This window comes from Ambystoma mexicanum, chromosome 1q, assembly GCF_040938575.1.
Source record: "Ambystoma mexicanum isolate Mex_15411 chromosome 1q, UKY_AmexF1_1, whole genome shotgun sequence".
Taxonomy (NCBI): domain Eukaryota; kingdom Metazoa; phylum Chordata; class Amphibia; order Caudata; family Ambystomatidae; genus Ambystoma; species Ambystoma mexicanum.
This window is the reverse complement of record NC_090922.1, coordinates 657,661,229-657,679,302: the sequence shown is the minus strand read 5'-3', so window position 1 is coordinate 657,679,302 and position 18,074 is coordinate 657,661,229. Positions and strand designations below refer to the sequence as shown.

The 18,074-nt window shown below is 46.0% G+C and overlaps 1 protein-coding gene across 3 annotated transcripts in view; it reads right to left on the bottom strand.

Annotated features, from left to right (window-relative positions):
* Nucleotides 1-18,074, bottom strand: part of VAMP4 (vesicle associated membrane protein 4) — a 436,264-nt gene that overhangs the window by 261,637 nt on the left and 156,553 nt on the right. For all 3 annotated transcript variants that reach the window (XM_069641244.1, XM_069641243.1, XM_069641245.1), the window contains one exon: nucleotides 8,640-8,690. In XM_069641244.1, coding sequence (XP_069497345.1) covers nucleotides 8,640-8,690 — 51 coding nt within the window. The remainder of the gene's footprint in view (nucleotides 1-8,639; nucleotides 8,691-18,074) is intronic.

Genomic DNA, 18,074 nt, shown 5'->3' with positions numbered 1-18,074 from the left:
CTAGGTCATGTTCGTTTAATAGATGCTAGTGGATATTTGTCAGGTGTATTCATTTTATACCAATCCTGATACCCTTTGCAAAGCTTAAGTACGGTTTGTCAGATTTCCGGGATGTACCCTGTTGAAGATTTGACAATCACTGGGGCCATAGAATATAATTGTTACCAAGCTGGAGGAATAACTGTCTGATGCACTATTATCCAGAAGGAAGACTTAATTGAAAAGTGCTTGAATGTAAGGTTTAAAAATAGCTGGCATAAGGTGTTTTGTAGAAAGACTACTTCCCAATTTGACAGATTACTCAAGAACTCGTATGCTAAAGTGTGTAAGTCAGCCCTGTGTAAACTCTATTGAATTCAATCTCTTTGCAAAAGTCTTTACGTTCAGTAACATGAAAGTACTGAAATTGCTGCCCAAATATTAAAGTCCTCTACAAGTAAACAACATTTCATTGAGGGTGTAACTTCTAAATGCAGAGATGAGCAACTGGCAATAAAAGCCTTTTAGAAGGGCAGCTGACAAAGCACTAAAATAGCTCTAGTTAATGTAGATGAGAGTTTTGCAAGAAGTGCTTCAAACTTCAAATATTGGACGAGTTGTATTTTACAAATACGATTAGAATTTTTGGAAACATTGGCAAGTGCCATCACCAGCCTTCCCTGCAAGTTCTGCAGGGGAAGCGGACAAACGCATCAGTTGACGTGGAACAGTTACCTAATTATACCAAGTTTCTGCTTAACACGATATCCAAGTCATTGACAAGCATTTCTAAATTTAGTTGCAGCGCATGAACAACTGTCGAGCATTTGTTAATTATGGTACACATTTAAAGTATTTCTCTGGTAAAACAGGTTTTGAGACCGGTTTGGTTATTGAAATATTAGGCATTTTAAACTAGATTTTGGAGTACATAGAATGAAAGCTGGATTTCGTACTGCCCTGGCTAATGATATTTGCAAGGATTATAGCCAGAGCCTGTAGGGAAATGTAATCATATGTATTAAATTTGATCAACTCTGACGAGAAGTATGAATTTTTGTCGTTATTAAATAAAGTAGGAGAGTAAAACTCAATCGCCATACTTATGTAGGCACCCAACTCAATGCCTGGCATGAGACTGGTACAAACTGGCCAAAATGTGCATCCCGTCAACACTTTGCAATTGTCTCCTGCAGAGTTGTCTACAGGGAAAGTGAGGGTGAATTTGGTAATATGGAACTCAGGACTAGCCTATAAATTGATTTATATACAATGCAGACTGTTTTTCATTTGGATTTTTAGAGATGCAACCAATGTAGAGCACCCAGTGCTAGCAAGATGTGCTCCTTGCAGTAAAGAGAGGATCTAGCTGCTGCATTCCAGACACATGGACACTGTTGTGATAAAACCTGCTAACCTAGTGAAGGCAAGACAGAATTGGAGTACTTCGGATAGTTTCTTTGTCCAATCTTGTTTGAGGTAGTGGGAACCATAGAAGGGACTATAGAACAGCATTTAACAAACGAGACAAACAATTCTGCTTACCTGCAACAATAGTCCTCCACTGCTGGTATCTTTCATAGGTTCACATCTTAAAAATATCAACCCAGCAATCAGCTGGGAATCCTTGGCATGCAATTGCAATCAAAATAGAATAAGATGTAAAACGAAGTAACCTAGCCACCTAATTTTGCCAACTACTAAACAATGTGGCTAGGTTAAAAAATTCCTCTGAATTCTATTTTGAGATTTGTAACAATTAGTATTTTAGGGGTAGTTGGTCCTCTTTATTTGTGCCATGCATCAAGGGACTAGGAGGGGAACACTGCCTCTCGGCGCAGATGGAAGAAATAATATAACAGGAGGCGCCTGAATCAATGAACATAGTAGTTTTATGGACTTTTTCAAAAGCAATGTAATGAATCACCCTGGCCCAGATTGGCTTGAAGAAAATGAATATCACAGCTGGAGGCTGAGAAGCGCCTATCCCCCACAGTCTTGCAACTGAGTCAAGAAACAACCAGTAAATAACTATTATGAGAATGCAACGGTCTACTGAGTTGATTGATAAGGACGTATCTTGGATATCGGATATTTAGGTGAAAACCCAAGTAGGACGTTAAAACCAGACAGTATTTTTAAATGTACGTGTTGCGCCACAAATGCAGCAAATGGTGATAACAAGAAATTGCAGAAAAGTCGTAACACAAGCCCACAACAACATTTTGAATGTCTTGTTGCCGGTTGAGTGTACTTTCTGAAATCTAGGCATTGTGACGAATCCAAGGATATCATCCCTTCTCCCCTAGGGGGGAGACATTATACATGGGGCCAGGGCAGTGCCTCAACAGTACAATAGTCCCCCTGTGGGTGGTGTACCAAGGGGGGAGGATCACATGGGGAAGGAATACCCCTATGGGATTGGGGACGACCCTCACCAGAGAACACGTTTAATATATTCAATCCCTTCTCCCACTCTAAATCCTCCTTCCCCCCCTCCCTGGATAGAGCCAACGTATTTTGTCAGTCAACTAAACCTACATGAAAAACCAGAAGTACAACGTATCACACATAAAGCTTTAAGGCTGGTACTGTGATGAACATGATGTCCGGGAGTCCAAGGATGACTCGCGAGCAGCTGAGCTAGCTTCCTCATGCCAGGGATTGGCCCAAAGCAGTACAGCAATCCCACGCGGGAGTTTGAAAGCAGCTCGTTAGGTAAGATTTTCAACTTAATGGTAAATCTTCCTGACCTGTGTCAACCCCAGAACATTTTGCTTTACTGGTGGATTATTTTTCCTTATACATCTGTGAGTGGGAACCTTTTTCCACACTCACATAATCTTTTACTCTTTTTATGGGTGTCATTTTTTAAACTCTCCACAGTGTCTTTTCAAGGTTATCCTCTTTCACAACTCTTTGGCAATAAGTGCCTATTGTTGCTGGGTTGCACTAGGGGATCCGCTTTTAACTTTCCCTGGCTAACCTTCCGAGAACTACAGTTCCCAAGGGTAGAAAGGATCTTTGGATCCCTTTTACATTTTATTTGGTGAAACCAGCAGACCCCACCTTGGGGGAGATACAATGTATCCCCTTTCACACTAAAACTGTAACAATTCTGTTACAGGGACAAGCTTACCTTCAATGGCTGGTGGCAGTGATACCTTTTACTAATTTGGTGCACCTTTACTGCGGGCTGTGTTCACAGCTGCAGTAAAGGCACCCAACGGTGCTCATTTTACCAAAATGGCCCTCGTCTTGTTTATTCGCAATTTTAGTGCTTCTTGTCCTTCCTTCTTCCTTCCCCCGTCATCCAGGGTGGTAAATTCCGTTGTGTGATTATTAACTTCGGCGGGAGTCCCCTGGACTCCCCGTCCAGGCTCCTGTCTGTCTGAAGGCAGGAAGCGAGGGAGGAGTCCAAAACTCCACAGCCCTTTTGTCTTCCTCCTTGCCTGAATAGGGACAAATCCCAGTGGGGGGCTCGCTGTCCCGAGTGGACAACCAAACCATGCCTTGTTGTAAAATGCAGGGAGAGAATGCAGAAGTTGTGCTGTAATTCCTGTTAAATTCTCCGAAACCTCGAAGCTGAAGACAAGTCGATCACTGGAACCAAAACCGAAGAGGATGATGAAGGAAAAGCGGCTGAGACGATTTCCAGCGACCAGAGAGCCTGCTTTGTAACCCGAGCCTGCTGTAGCCCTTCCTTCCAATCGACCTGGGGACTCGGAAAATGGTGAGCCCGACCCAGAGCCTCGCAAGACCCACTAGACTCAAGACGACCTGCATTTTGAGCCATCCCACGCTGTGCTGCAATACCCCAATACCCTGGGACCTCGAGCCATTGTGCGGTGTTCTGAATTCTGAATCTCACTGAAATTTCGTGGGCATCCTGCTGGATCTCCATAGACGCGAATCAAGTCTGAAAAGCCCCCTCACCAGAGTGCTGGACCTTTGTAACGACGAGAATCTGACCAGCGATATTCTGTCTTCTTATGTGCTCCAGAAAAAGGCACCAAATCCACACAGCCGCATCCAGCCGCAAGGAAAACCTTGCCTAGAGTCTTCCCTGTTGATACCTGCTACAAAGCCCCTTCGAAGGTCCTGTTTCAGTCACCACGACAAGGAATCCACAGACCGGGTTTTTGGCTGCAGATCCTGAAGTAGTCCTGCTGCAAAATCTTCTTCTGTGCCGAGGTACTGTGCTGGCTTGGGTATTTACTTACCTTAAGTCTCTTGTGATTTCTGTGTAGTTTTGGGGTGTTTTCTGTGATTGGGAAGCCTTTCGTCCAGTACACCCTGGCTCATTGCTGGAATACATTTACAGTGTCTTCTGTGAAGCCCGTGGACCCTCAACTAACAGTAAAATACTCACCTGTTTGAACAGTCTTCCTTAGGAACTGACTTTTGCTACTTAAGAACCTATCCTGACACTGCCTGTTGGACACTAGACCCTAGTGACCCCACTTCTGCCACCGAGAACACTCCTGCTCCAAGAAAAAGGGAAAGACTTTTAAAGGATTGGACCTTTTGCCTAGAAAAGAGAATACGTGTTTAAAAGTTACTTACTGGAAAAATAGTTGGTTGGTAACTAACTCTGAGAGTGAACAGTTACACAAGTTCTTACTTACCTTGAATGTGTGTTGCACTAGTCTAAAAAGTATATTCAACATCTTTCTTCCCTCAGAAACTGTTTCGTCATTCTAACAGAAAGTAGACATAAGGGTAGATTACTCACTTGTGATTTGGTTGTGCCTCTTCCCAAAAGTAATGTTGTTGGTTTCACTTCACTATTCCTGGTAGGATATATGTATGGTGGAGCTGGATGGGGTGTTCACATGGGCCAGGTACTGCCACTAACAGCGTGACTCTACGCCGTAGGTCGTATATCTGGGATCCCTGGACCTCTCCGTCTCGGACAGAGGACTGTCTGGGGAAATGAGCCCATGCTCTGCTGGTCCCTTTATGGGATACCCCAAGGTATCATTTGTTACAATGCCCTGAAGTATGCTGTGGTTAATATTCTATTTCCTGATATGCCCCAGGGACCTAGGAGCAGCGTGAAAGTGTTGATCTACTATCTGGGGGCTGGGCCCTACTTTCTACAGATCTAATACTCCAGCTGCCTAATGGGACATATGGGATGATAGGAGCCAAGTCGGGATGGAGGTAAAATGCATAATAGCTTTTGGGGCTGGAGTGGAGGAAAATGATTACTGGGGAATTGTCAAAAGCTTGCTTTTTTCAACATGAAAGTAACATCTGTCACACAAAACGGGTGATCTGGTGGCTCAGATGGTTTGTACCATGATCGTTAAGTTAGAGGTGGTGGTAGTAGTCAAATAATTACCAGCTAGCATAAGAGGTTTGGCTAGAACGATTCAATACCCGATTCGACTCCAAAGGTCGAACCTGTAAACCCCAATCCCCTTAAGTCCAGAATGTGCCCTATGCCAAATAAACTATCCCTGCTTAAATGCTGCTTTCGGTTAGAATTTATCATTAGAAGAGGGTTGGGGTAAAAAGGAGCTATATTTTGTGGAACCAAGGGGTTTTCTCTACCGCTCAGAGAACAATGTAAAAGGGGATGGGCCCACTAGATAGCAGCTCTGTAAGTGCCACTCCCTTTAAGAGAACAGCTTTGGCGTAAACAGTACAGCATTGTATTTCAAACACTCCATACTCGTTTTTTGGCTTGGGATATACCAACACGTAAAAAACGAATTCTGGTCGGATTGCACTGTCTGCCAAAAGACATCCCAGGTAGATCTAAGATGAGCACCTTTACAACCTTCTCCAATAATAGAAGTACAATTCTCTAAGACATGTGGATATCATGGGACACCTAAGCGCCTCTAAAGCTGGGAACAGGTACATCCTGGTGATTGTAGACTATGCCACTTGATATCGTGAGGTGTTGCAAATGAGAGACAATATAACCCGATCAATAAATGACAAGCTCCTTATTTTACCTGGTTGGGTTTCCCCAAAATGATCCTCACCGATCATGGGTTGTTATTTCAATTAACCTTGTAACAGAGCTCAACAAATCATTGCATGTAAAAAAGCTCTCTACCTCCATATATACACAGCAAACAGGTGGCTTAGCTGAAAGGTTCCACCAGAGCCTGAACAACCACTTGTGGAAGTTAGGTGAGGAGAACGCCAAGAACTGGGAAAACATGCTACCCTGGGCGCTGTGAGAAATTTTCAATTAATCACCGATTATGCCTCCTAGCAAATACACCAATGCCTGGGTCAGGATGTGGTTCCTTACCCTCTCACGGTATACCGTTGTGGTTTCTCATAGGAACAGACAGCAGGCTAACCCCAAAGTATAATGTGTTTAGCTGCCCTGTAGTCCGCTGTGCTAATATTAGAATTCCTGATCAGCCCACGGGATACAGGATCAGTGAGAAGCAATTTTGCAAAACGGCTGCAGGTGCCAGATTCTTAGGCTACAATACAGATGATACAGCAGTGTGTTAGAACACTATGCAAAGCCTATACGCTCGGCAGCGCACATGTGGGAGATGGAAGGCTAGCTTTTTGAGGTCTCATTCCAGCCACACTGCCATTAGGTGTGCTGAAACAGAGCAGCCAAGTAAACTAATCACAGCCTCAAATCCATTATTACCCACAGGTTCATTTGCCAATAGTCAGTACAACTGTGGGTGGGACTGGTGCCCAGTAGAGGCCACGACCCCCAATGCATTAGTGTAGGTGTTAGGAGTTGGCAAGAGGAGGATTTTCCAGAAATCCAGAAACAAAAGGGAAGGATTGTGGATGAACGGGGCTTGTTGGAGTCCGGGAACAACAAGTATTAAGTTGAATGGAGATGTGAAGAGGTGGTGTGTGGGAGTTGTGACGAAGAAGTGTCAATCAATTGTGAGGGGAATGGCATATAGAATAGCTGAGACTAGGTTGCAGTAGTTGTGAGGAGGCGTCTGAAAATTGTTGTGAGCGGGGTGATGAAAAGGACAACAAGGAGGGAGTTAGCTGGAGCTTTAAGGAAGAAGTTGGAAGGAGTTGTGAGGACAAAGGAAAGGTTATTGGTTGGGTGGGAGGAATTTAATGAGAAAGGTGGAATACACGAGAAGGTAGAAAAAAGTACCATGGAGGAGAGTGTAAGAAATCTTAAGGTTGAAACTAGACATAGCAAGAGAAAAGGAGGGACTACTGCATGAGAGTGCTGGTGTTCGAGCTAGAGAGGCAGAACAAGAAAGAGGAGAGGAAAGTGTCCTCCTCAGGAACACAACCACTGACAATTAGGAACAAAACTATTGCAAATCATCCAGAAGGGAGGGAGATAAAGGGGATACAGCAACAACCCTCGGACAGGAAGGTCCAAGAGAGAACTGGACTCACGCAGGATAGTTCAGAGGTTTTTATTGGTACAGGAGTAAACAAAGTAAAAAAAAAAAAGAAATGAATTCATGGTTAAACATAAAATAGCAAAGAACAAGTTGCCCACACTGTGTATTGTAATGTCTCTCTCCCCTGTGGTGTTGCGGGTTTCATGCGTGTTCCCGAACTCAGTTGCTAGTCTTGGTTCTGCCAAGATTATTCAGGTGACCCAGACCATCAAACTGATGAACTGGCTTAGTGAAGCTCATCTGTCAGCATGAGATCGAGCCCCTCCTTCTGCAAACTAAGGTTCCCCCTTGGTCGACCAAACTACTCTGCTTCTGGCATCCATGTCCAGGTCTCATTCCTCTTTCCACCTTCTGGTCAACCAAAATGGCCAACTGGAGCATTGCTGTTCCCTCTATGATGTGGTTCTCTGCCTTCACCTCAAGTTCTCCCATCAACTCCTTCTCAGCACTTATTCTTTCTGCCAGCTCCTTGTCTCCTTGTGTTACCTCCTCCTCTGATCGTATTCCCCCTTTCTTCTCTGCTCCTCTTTTCAACCACTATTCCTCAGATCGTAGTCCCTCACCCTGCTCCTTTGCCCTTCCTTGTCAGATCTTACCACCCCACCTCTTCTGCCAAACCTTCCTCTAATGTTAGCACTACCTCCTGTCTTTAGGGCACACTCTTGCATCCAAGACCTCCATAATGCTCCTTATATTACTCTCAAACCCCCTGCCATAACCTTTTCCAACAACGCACCATGGCAGACTGGTACCTCTGTGATTGGTCTCTGGGTTACCAGGTATGATCTGTATTTAGGGCTGGGACCAGTTGCTGTTCCTGAGAGCACCTCAGGTGTTTTAGGGCTTACAGAGCCGGACCAAGCATATTACCGGTATCTCCACCATCTAAGAATTCATTCTCCCAACCCCCGACCCTCTTGTGATGCCTGTGCATAGCTTAAGTTTCATGCACTTCCAGCATCTGAATTTCATGCTGGGGAAACACTTGGTAGCCTGTAAAAACTCTGTCTTTAGATAATGTGTGTGCACCTTGTTTTATGTTACCTTTGATCTCTTAATAGGCCAAACCCTGTAAATATCTTGAATAAATCCCAACTTGAAATATATCTATGTCTGCCTGTTGATTCTTCTCTGGTTCTTGACCGACGGTAAGAGCAAAACCCGTGCAAGTAAAAAGAAAAGTAAAAGAAAAAAGCAATATGTGTGACATAAAGGACAAAGAAAGAGTTGCCAAATTTAAAGAAATTCACACTTGCTTGAAACAAGGCTTTACCACGTAGAACTTACTGTCTAATCCGGTCATTGTTGGGTCCAAATTTTGGCCCAGAAGGTCCCCTCCTGGGAGGAAGAGAAACACAAAGAGAAAGTTAACAAAACTGCAAAGCTTATATTTTTCATAATTTACTCTAGGAATCACAGTCTAGGCTCATTTAATAAAAATGCATGTTCCTCAAAAATATCAACAATACCTTCAGAAAGATTAGGACCAGAACCAATGAGTTTGTGAGGTGCGGAATATAGAACACTGCTGACAATGGGAGTCACGATAATCAGATGTTCCCAATCGATGTCTTAGACTCAGTAACCCTTTATGCACTAGTGGAAAAGGGATGGGCATAAGAAATTCTGCTGTCCCACAGAATGCAGAGACGGTCTTTAAGCAGCCAGCTCATTTTCTCATACAGGATGCATACCAGCAGTATTTGCAGTTCACTACAGAGGTAAATAGAACCACAGTGGAGTCCACCAAATATCTGGGAGACACCTTGTAGGCGAATGTCTAACTACCATGCCGGATTAGCCCACTTTTGCCAAATGAAAATTCCCTACAAACTGCCTTTCCTAAATGTCATATTCATACACAAAAGAGAAGGTTCATATAAATGAATCCCACATCTTTCTCATCTATATTGGTTTGGTGCTGTATAACGTCATATCACCATTAGTTCTGAAAAAATTTACTTGGTACGCAATTCATTTGAACAAGTTTAACAATTTTAATTAATTCTCAATATGAAAAAAATACTCCTAAAAATTTTTTAAAAACAGGACCCAAGATTTCACCCACATGGTGGGCATATCATGTACCTATTCAACTAAATTACATACAATTAAACACATTTAACAATTTCACAAACATGAATGACTAACGCACTATACACTCAAAGTGTCAAAAACACATATCCCGACATGTTTCAGTTCTTCTTTGCTTTGGATCCATGAACTTTCTTCAGGGGAATCTGTATATTCAAGAACATTTCTTTATCACCATTATGCAATCCAGAGTCAAAAGAAGGTTCCAATTTCAATGAAGATGTTACCTCCAAATAGTACTTTATTAAGGCTTGTGTCCAAGTACACAATATGTAGCTTCAAACTCCATGCATCAAGTTTGGTATTCCAATTCAAAAAATGCTATAATAGCCCACTGGTTCAGAGATCTCAGAGTTTGTCATCTAATCCCAATATTCACGACGATTCGAATTGTCTCTTTATCTCAGAAAGGACCTTATTAAGGTAAGTACATTCCTTTCCCCACCGAGGTGGAAACTCTCTGTGCCAGATAGATTAGTTCTGCAGTTGCAGGTTGTAGCCTTTCTCGAGATAAAAATGTCCTAAATGGCAGCCTGCTGGAATAGCACATTCACAAATTCATGCATGGGTCATGAGACCCAGAAGCAGCAGTGGTGGGTCGACACAGTAAGGAGTGGGTGTGGTGTGAGGTGAGGTCAGGGGTCAAGGTAAGGCTCACTAGTGGGTGGGAAGCAGTGAGGGAGGGGGTAGTGGCTATGTGAGTGGACATGGGGGAGACCAGGGGATGCAGGGGTGTCCCTGACATGAGAGGAGGGCGTTCGTGAGAGGGCTCTGGGTGTTACAGGAGTGTCCTCTGCATGAGAGAAGAGGCAGGCAGGGAGTCGGCACTGCAAGGTGTTATCGCCGCAGTGCTGAAGGCGGACCCATAAAATGGTCTTTCAGCTAAAACTACCAGTAAGGAAAAGAAATGGCTCCAGCATGCCAACTACCAACCGGTCCCTATCCCACTAATCCAAAAACATGTTGTCTTAAACAGGCTCACTGGTTAAATGGAGACCAACAATCTCTGTGACGCTTTCCAATCCGGATTGCCCCTTACCAAATTGATTGCTTCTTCATCTCCTACTGACACCTCTTGTCCAGTGGTGGGCATTCCATGGCTCTGTCTAGGGCCCACAGCTCCTCGCGCTTCTCATCTCCGTCCTGGGTACGCTCATCTCGTGTGGGTACTTTTGATAAACTCTTTGCTGAGGATATCAAAGTCATCTTTTTCCACCTCCACCAGGACCTCTTCTTGAGGATTTCGATTGCCTCTCCTCCATAAGTCACTGGTTGGGGCTTTGTTGTCTGATGCTTAATGCCTCCTAGACCGAAGTCTATCTCTCACCCCTTAAATACACATCTCTTCTCCCCTCACCATTTTCCTTTCTCTTTGACCTTTTCACCCCAAATGCAAACTTGGGGTTCTCTTCCATAGCAATGAAAAAGTCGAATACTTCGCCTCTACCACCAATGCTGCTAGGATCAATCTGTTTAAAATCCAGAAAATCTACTCCCTCCCCACCTACCATTCCAGTAAATTTCACCTCCACCCTTGTTCTCAGTCATCAACGCTCAAGCCTCCTCCTATGCCTCCTTCACCACGCTTAAAAGTCTTAACTTTATTGTTCATACCCTGTACAAATCTCAGCAGCTTCTCTCCCAAGTGAGTTGGCGCTCACCCTTATGCTGGTTGGCTCTCTATGCTGTGAGAAAGCTGAAGGTGTCTCACCACTCTAGTCCCTGGGGATCTGCACTCCAAGTGGCCAGGACATGGCCATCGCTTTTGGATCCAGTTACTGGGGGTGGACCAGTCCGGGAGGATCACCTGGTTGAGTTGTCCTCAGGGAGAGGAAGTGGTACCGATCCTACCAGGTAGGATACATGCCCCAATACAATGGTCAGGCAATTACTGATCATTACACACACCTGACTTCCATCACACTTCCCCACACAGATAAAAGGCGGAGCACGAAAGCACACTCTGAGCGAGGCAAAGAACAAGAGCAAGCAGCATTTCCAAGATGGCAGTTTATTACAAGGAGAAATACGGCAAAACCGAAGAGGGAAGTGCCCTTGACCTTTTCAGAGAAAGGCCATTACTTTCAAGAACCTTCGAGAATAAGAAACGTAAGACCTGGAATCAAAGCTGAAGAAATCTTCATTGTGTGTCAGAGGTACTCCGTGTTCTTCTGCATCGATAGTCAAGGCGGGGAGGATTGTTTGCTGCCGTGGTACTGTCCTTGGCTCCTACAACAAAGCAGCGCTAGTAAAGTCCACACAGCTAGTGAATTGGAGAGACCGATACCAGACCGGTCTGTGTGGAAGCCAAGGTTGCAAGCGGCAACATTGTATAATAATAATAATAATAATTTAGCATTTATATAGCGCTACGAACCCTCAGGTATCTGAGCGCTGCTTATTATTACCCACGGTGTGTGCTGCTCATTTATCGACCTCGGAGGATGAAAGGCATAGTTTGGCCCAGCCGGGATTTGAACCTGCATCAGTAGGCTCTGCACGGATGGCAAAGCGAGCGCTTTACTCGCTGTGCTATCTGACCGGACATGGATACAGTGAAAACTGAAGAGAACAGTGTATGAAGTGTATGTGGCAAGCGATGCAAACATGAATAAACAGCAGATGAGTGATTGAACTTTGAAGCCAAGATACAATATGGTAGACAGTGGTCCGGCACCACGTTGGTGCTCATTCGAAAGTCTCTGTTAGGTATCCAACTAAGAGATGGCAAATGTTACAAGAAAAGGAATCGTGAAATCGAAGTGGTCCTGCAACGGGTCAAGCAAAACCCTGGGCACATTTAAAGTCTTCGATAGTAAGAATATAAAGAAAGTAAATTAAGTTGGTCTGAGCCTGGTGGAGGGAGATCAGCTAAGAGCTTTTTGTTAAAGCAAGTTTGTGTTAAGAATCTACATGTGAAATTGAAATTGGTCTGAACCTGGCTGAGGGAGACCAATTGTGTTAAAAAGTATCTGAGCCCGGCTGACGGGGATCCGGTGTGAACCGTGCATCAGCCGAGAATGAACATCATACGAACATTGCATAAAGAGGATCTGAGCCCAGGTGAGGGGGATACGAGTGAATGGCGAATCGCCTAAATAATGGAGTACTTGTAAAATCTGAAAGAGGAAAATAACTGTTTATTTGTCGCATCAGGCCCTCTGAAGTAAGAGACTTTGATGAAAGAGACTTGGGCACAGAAGGCCCTGATGGTAATGATTGAAATGTATCCTCGTACTAGAGATCCCAGAGAATGTGCTAAGCTAGAGTGAACCGCGTTACCCTGTGCTGAAAACATGGGGAAGGGGGGCCAACGGCTGAACATCCCGACATATCATTTTGTGAACACTTCTTTCTTTTCGTAACATTGTTTCCCACACTATTTAGAAGACAGAATTGGCAATAGGTTTATTATTACAGGACAGGCCCTTTTATTTTGACAAGACTGGACTAGGACTGCGTTATTATTTGGTGGTTGTAGCTTACTCCCATCTTTAGATTTAGGATTAGATGGGTGCTTTTCAAACCCAATTGAAGTTCAATAAACACCTTTAAACTGTGATCACTTGCGTCGGTCTTACTGTTTGATACCATGCCTTCTTACAATATGCAAACTACTAGTATTCAAATCTATTCATGGACTTACTCCATCCTACCTGGCTGCATCCACCTGCCGCTACTCTCATCCTCAAAACGTTTGATCTAGCACCCTCCCCAATCTCTGTCCCCTTGCTCACTTGTGAAACCACTCACTTCGCTACCTCTCCATATTGCCCTAGCCCCTTTACACTGGAACTTCCACCCACCCAACATCAAAACGCCACCCACATTCATTCAATTCAAATCTCCCCTAGAGATTTGATCTTGAAGAAGCATCCACCCTCTCTTTTTTTAAAAATTTGTTTATTGGTTTAATAACATGAGGTAACAAAAAACTGATATCATTAGAGATTGGTCATATAAAGGTAATAACCACAACCCCACCCTCCTCCCACCCCCGAGACCACGGTTAGTTCCCTGTTCCTCTATAGTCCGTGCCCGTGTCCGGGCAACCCTATCCACTCCGCTCAGTATCATCCACCTCAGGGTGGAGCAAGGGCACCGTCAGGGCCACCCAATGGTGTAGTTCCTCGCTGGAATCTAGTCTTTGCACATGGATAGCCGTTTCCCACGCCACGGTTTCAGCTGTAATCCACCTCGTGAGGTCTCCCCACCATAGGGGCATATGTGGACCTCTGGGGCTTTTCCACCCCATGGCAATACGTCTTTTGGCCGTTATGTATACAAGATCTGTGAGCTTGGTTAGGGGTTTGTTCTTCCTGTTTCGCCTATATCTGCCCAGGATACAGGCCATAGGCTCGTCCACCTCAACTTCGATGTCTGCGCCAGCCACTCTGTCCTTCACTTGTGACCAGAACTCCCTAATCACTGGGCAGCCCCAAAACATGCGAGTCATTCCTGCCCTGGGTTCACTGCATTTGGGGCATAATTGGGTTCCGGCACCTGTGAATCTGGATATAGCTTCAGGTGCGAGGTACGCTCTATTGGTGATGTAGAGCTGGATGAGCTGCAAGCGGGCGTTTCTGGAAAGTTTTAGGGTAGTGGGTTTGTCACCCCAATCTTTGTCTTCAAAAACAAGGCCCAGTTCAGTTTCCCACTTGCTCCTGCATTTAAGGTCTCCCCTGGTCGTACCCCACAACAGGGCCTCGTAGATTTGTGAGATTCATGTCCCCCCTCAGCGGAGTTTAGTATCGTTTCAATGCATTCATTTTCCTCAGTCAGGTCGGCAGTGACCGGCCATCTCTTGGTCAAGGCCTGTGCGACCACCCTTTGCAACAGGAAGTGTCCTGCCGGAAGGCCAGTGGCCTCACAGAGTTCCGAGAATGTTAAGATCTCCTCTTCTTGAATCAAGTCCCCAAGTGTGGCCACCCCGAGGGGCTCCCATCGTGTGCGTGTTTCCAGTTGCCCCCAAGAGGGATTAGCCATAAGTGCTGCAATGGGGATCTGTGGGGAGAACGGGTCATCTGACCCGACCAGCTTGCAGGCCCTTTTCCAAAGCCGGATCCCGAGCTTAGCGAGGTAAGAGCTGTGTTTCATAGCACCCACCCATGCCCACAGTATGTCTTAGTAACAACCGGGGAAGGGCCGGTTGGAGGAGGCGGGTGTCCGTCGTGCTCTAGTCGGCCATCCATTGCGTGACAGCTGGCTAGCTAGGAAAAAAGCTCAAAATTGGGGATCTTCAGTCCGCCCCTTTCGTATGGTCTTTGGAGAGTCTCAAACGCCACCCTATGCCTAACTCCCTGCCAGAGGAAGCCCCTACAGAGCTTGTTGAGATCTTTGAAGAATGAGGGGGGGGATGTTAAAGGGGACGTTAGTGAAATTATGTAGTAGGCGGGGAAGGGCGACCATTTTAAAGAGAGACCAGCCCTCCCGGCCATTGAAAGCGGGAGCCGACCCCAGAACTCCATGGATTTTGTGAGAGTCTTTGGTCCTTACGGTATTAAGGATATGTTCTGTGCCGTGGTTACGGTGTATGGTTATCCCCAAGTATTTGAAAGATGTTACCTGCCATTCGAGATCCAGAAGGGGACGGATCTGTATTCCTCACTGTAAAGTGCTGCAAGGGGGTAAAGGCAAGATTTGCTCCTATTAATCTGGATTCCAGTGAGCTTGTGGAAGCAGTCCAGGGTTTCCAAGATGTAGGGTAGGAGGTGCTCAGGGTCTTGAAGGTACAAAAGGGTGTCGTCAGCGTACATAGAGATGAGGTGGGTCACCCAGTCCATCTTAATGCCTCCCTCCCCGTATTCCTGTCTCAGGTAGGCCGCCACTGGTTCCGCAGCAAGAATGTATAACATGGGGGACAGAGGGCACCCCTGTCGGGTGCCCCTGTGTAGGGACCATTTAGCAGAATAGGTTTTGTTGGTGCGTACTCTCGCGGTGGGGTTAGCATAAACTTGCTGGGTCCACTTTAGGAATACAGGGCCTATTCCCATTTTGGCCATGGTGGCATATAACCAGTCCCACCTCACGGAATCAAAAACTTTGGTGGCATCTAATGACGCCACTGCAAGTTTCTGCGGCCTTCCCTCAGTACTGTAAATGACATGATGTAACCTGCGCAGGTTCTCGGTGATGGAACGCCCCGGGACGTATCCAGTTTGGTCTTGATGGATCAACAGTGGGATTACTCTGCGCAGTCTATTCGCAAACAAGGCAGTAAGGATCTTGCAGTCTAAGTTTAGCATAGAGAGGGGTCTGTATGAACCACAAACTGCCCCGTCCCTCCCTGGTTTAAGGGTATGATCACGGCCTCACTCATGGAGTCCGGGAGGGTACCACGCTCAAAGGCCTCATTAAAGACCTGGGCCAATATTGGGGCGAGTGTATCCTCATAGGTTTTCCCAGCTGGTAGTGATCTAATTACCACCCTGCCCTCGTTGGAGGTGACAGGCTCATAAAGGGTCTCAGCCATTTGCGAGTCTAATTTAGGTAGGTCAATGACGTCAAGGGCGTCCTCGATCCTGGTGTCAGAGGGGGGCGGGGCTTCGGAGTACAGGCTACGGTAGAAGTCAGTAAAAACCGAATTGATTTCTTGTTGGGTATGCACAGCGGTGCAGTCAGGTGTGAGTATGTGGCAAATGGGTGGCCTGGGGGTCTCCCTTTTATAGAGCCAAGCTAAGAGTTTCCCTGGCTTGTCTCCCAGAGCATGGATTCTCTGTGTGCTTGGCGTAGCTCAGTTTACCAAGGGATTCCCAATGAGTTAGGCAGGTTTGTCTAAGTTCGGCCATTTTTTGTAATTGGTCTGGGGATGGGTCAGCCCTGCCTTCGAGCGTACTCGGGTCCCTCTCTGCGCGCTCTAGCAAGGATGTAATGGATCTCTGAGCTCCCCCAACTGCTGCGATCATCTCGCCCCTCATGACCACCTTGTATGCTTCCAAAGTTGTGCTCAAGTATTTAACGCTATGCAAGTTATTTTGCCAATATTCCTCAGTACCATCTCTTATGCGTTCCTAAAATGCAGTGTCAAGTAGGGTCTCAGCCCTCAGCCTCCATGTGGGTACCGGGGGTTTAAGCGGGAACACCCCCCAGGTTACCAATAGGGGCGAGTGATCAGACAGCACCCTAGACAGGTAGCGCGCATCAACACATATGGACTGTTGTGTTAGGCTGAGAAAAATGTAGTCTAGCCTGGTGTGAACGGCGTGAGGTGGGGAGTAGAAGGAATACTCGCGTTGCTCCGGGTGCTGGACCCTCCATAGATCGCTGAGTTGCAACTGTTGGATTAGTTTGGAAAGTATGTTGGCTGGAGGGGAGGGGCGATCATGTTTATCTGATCTGTCCAGTAGAGGGTCAAGGGTACAGTTGTGTTCACCCCCCCATATCATAATTCTGTCCACATATGGGCTGAGTCGCGCATACAGGGAATGGAAGAAGGCAGTTGCGTCATGGTTGGGGGCGTAAGTGCTGATCAGGCATACCTCTTTGCCCTCGATGGAGCCGCACACCACCGCCATCCTACCCTCGTCTGTTTTAGTGCTAGTAAGTTTGAAAGGGACAGTGGGGGCAATCCAAATCAGAACCCCTCTGGCGTAGGAGGAGTAAGCCGAACCTATTAGGGTACCACGCCAAGTCTTGGCCAGGGTTTCCAGTTTCTTGGCCGTTAAGAGAGTCTCTTGCAGCATGGCGATTCCGACCTTGCATCTTTTCAGGTAGGTTTGGACACGCCGTTGTTTAACGAAGCTGTTCAGGCCTCTGATGTTCCAAGTAACGACCCTTATTGTGTCAGCCATAGTCGTCGTGTGGTCTATTGTATGTAACGGGTGGAGCTCGAGGTTCAGATGGTGCTGCATTGCATGTGAATGGTTCCTCGATATTTCCCAGTATTTGTCCCCAACTTGTGCAGAAACTCCCCTATTCCCACCCCCACCCCCTTAACTGTGAAATCCCCAAACATAGAACTGGCCCAGCGAGGTTACCCTCGTTATGACTGTCCCGTTTCTGCTCCGTCTGACCGTGCATTAATCTCCAGGTGCCCTACGGGCGGGTATATATACCCAAAAGGAAAAAACTTTCCAGGGGGTGGAGTGAACTTGGACTCCGGGTCTCCGCATGGAGGATCTATTCAGCTGTGTAGAGGTTCAAAAAAAAAAAAAAAAAAAAAAAAAAAGAGTGCAGTTCCCACCAGGATGACAGGAGGATTGTTATCTCGGTCTCCGCTTCTTTTCCTCAATATCAGGGATCTGTAAACCATCCATCCAGTCCCTGGCCTGAGCCAGAGTATCGAACAGGTGCGCCTTATTGTTATGCAGCACTTTAAGCCTAGAAGGATACAGGAGCATGTAACGCAGCCCGGCGGCTTTCAATCTGGCCTTTGTGTGTATGAACTGCGCTCTGTTCATTTGGACCTGTAAAGTGTAATCAGGGTAAATGGCAATTCTAGCAGAGTTCCGTTTGATTTGCCCACCTGCTCGAGAAAAAGCCAGAATAACTTTTCGATCCCTTTAGTTGAGAACTTTCGCTATCACTGGCCTGGGTGGGGCCCCCGGTGGTGGTTTCTTAGCCAGGGATCTGTGGGCCCTCTCGATGGTGAAGCCCTGGGAGAGTTTTCCAGCTCCCACCTCGTGAAGC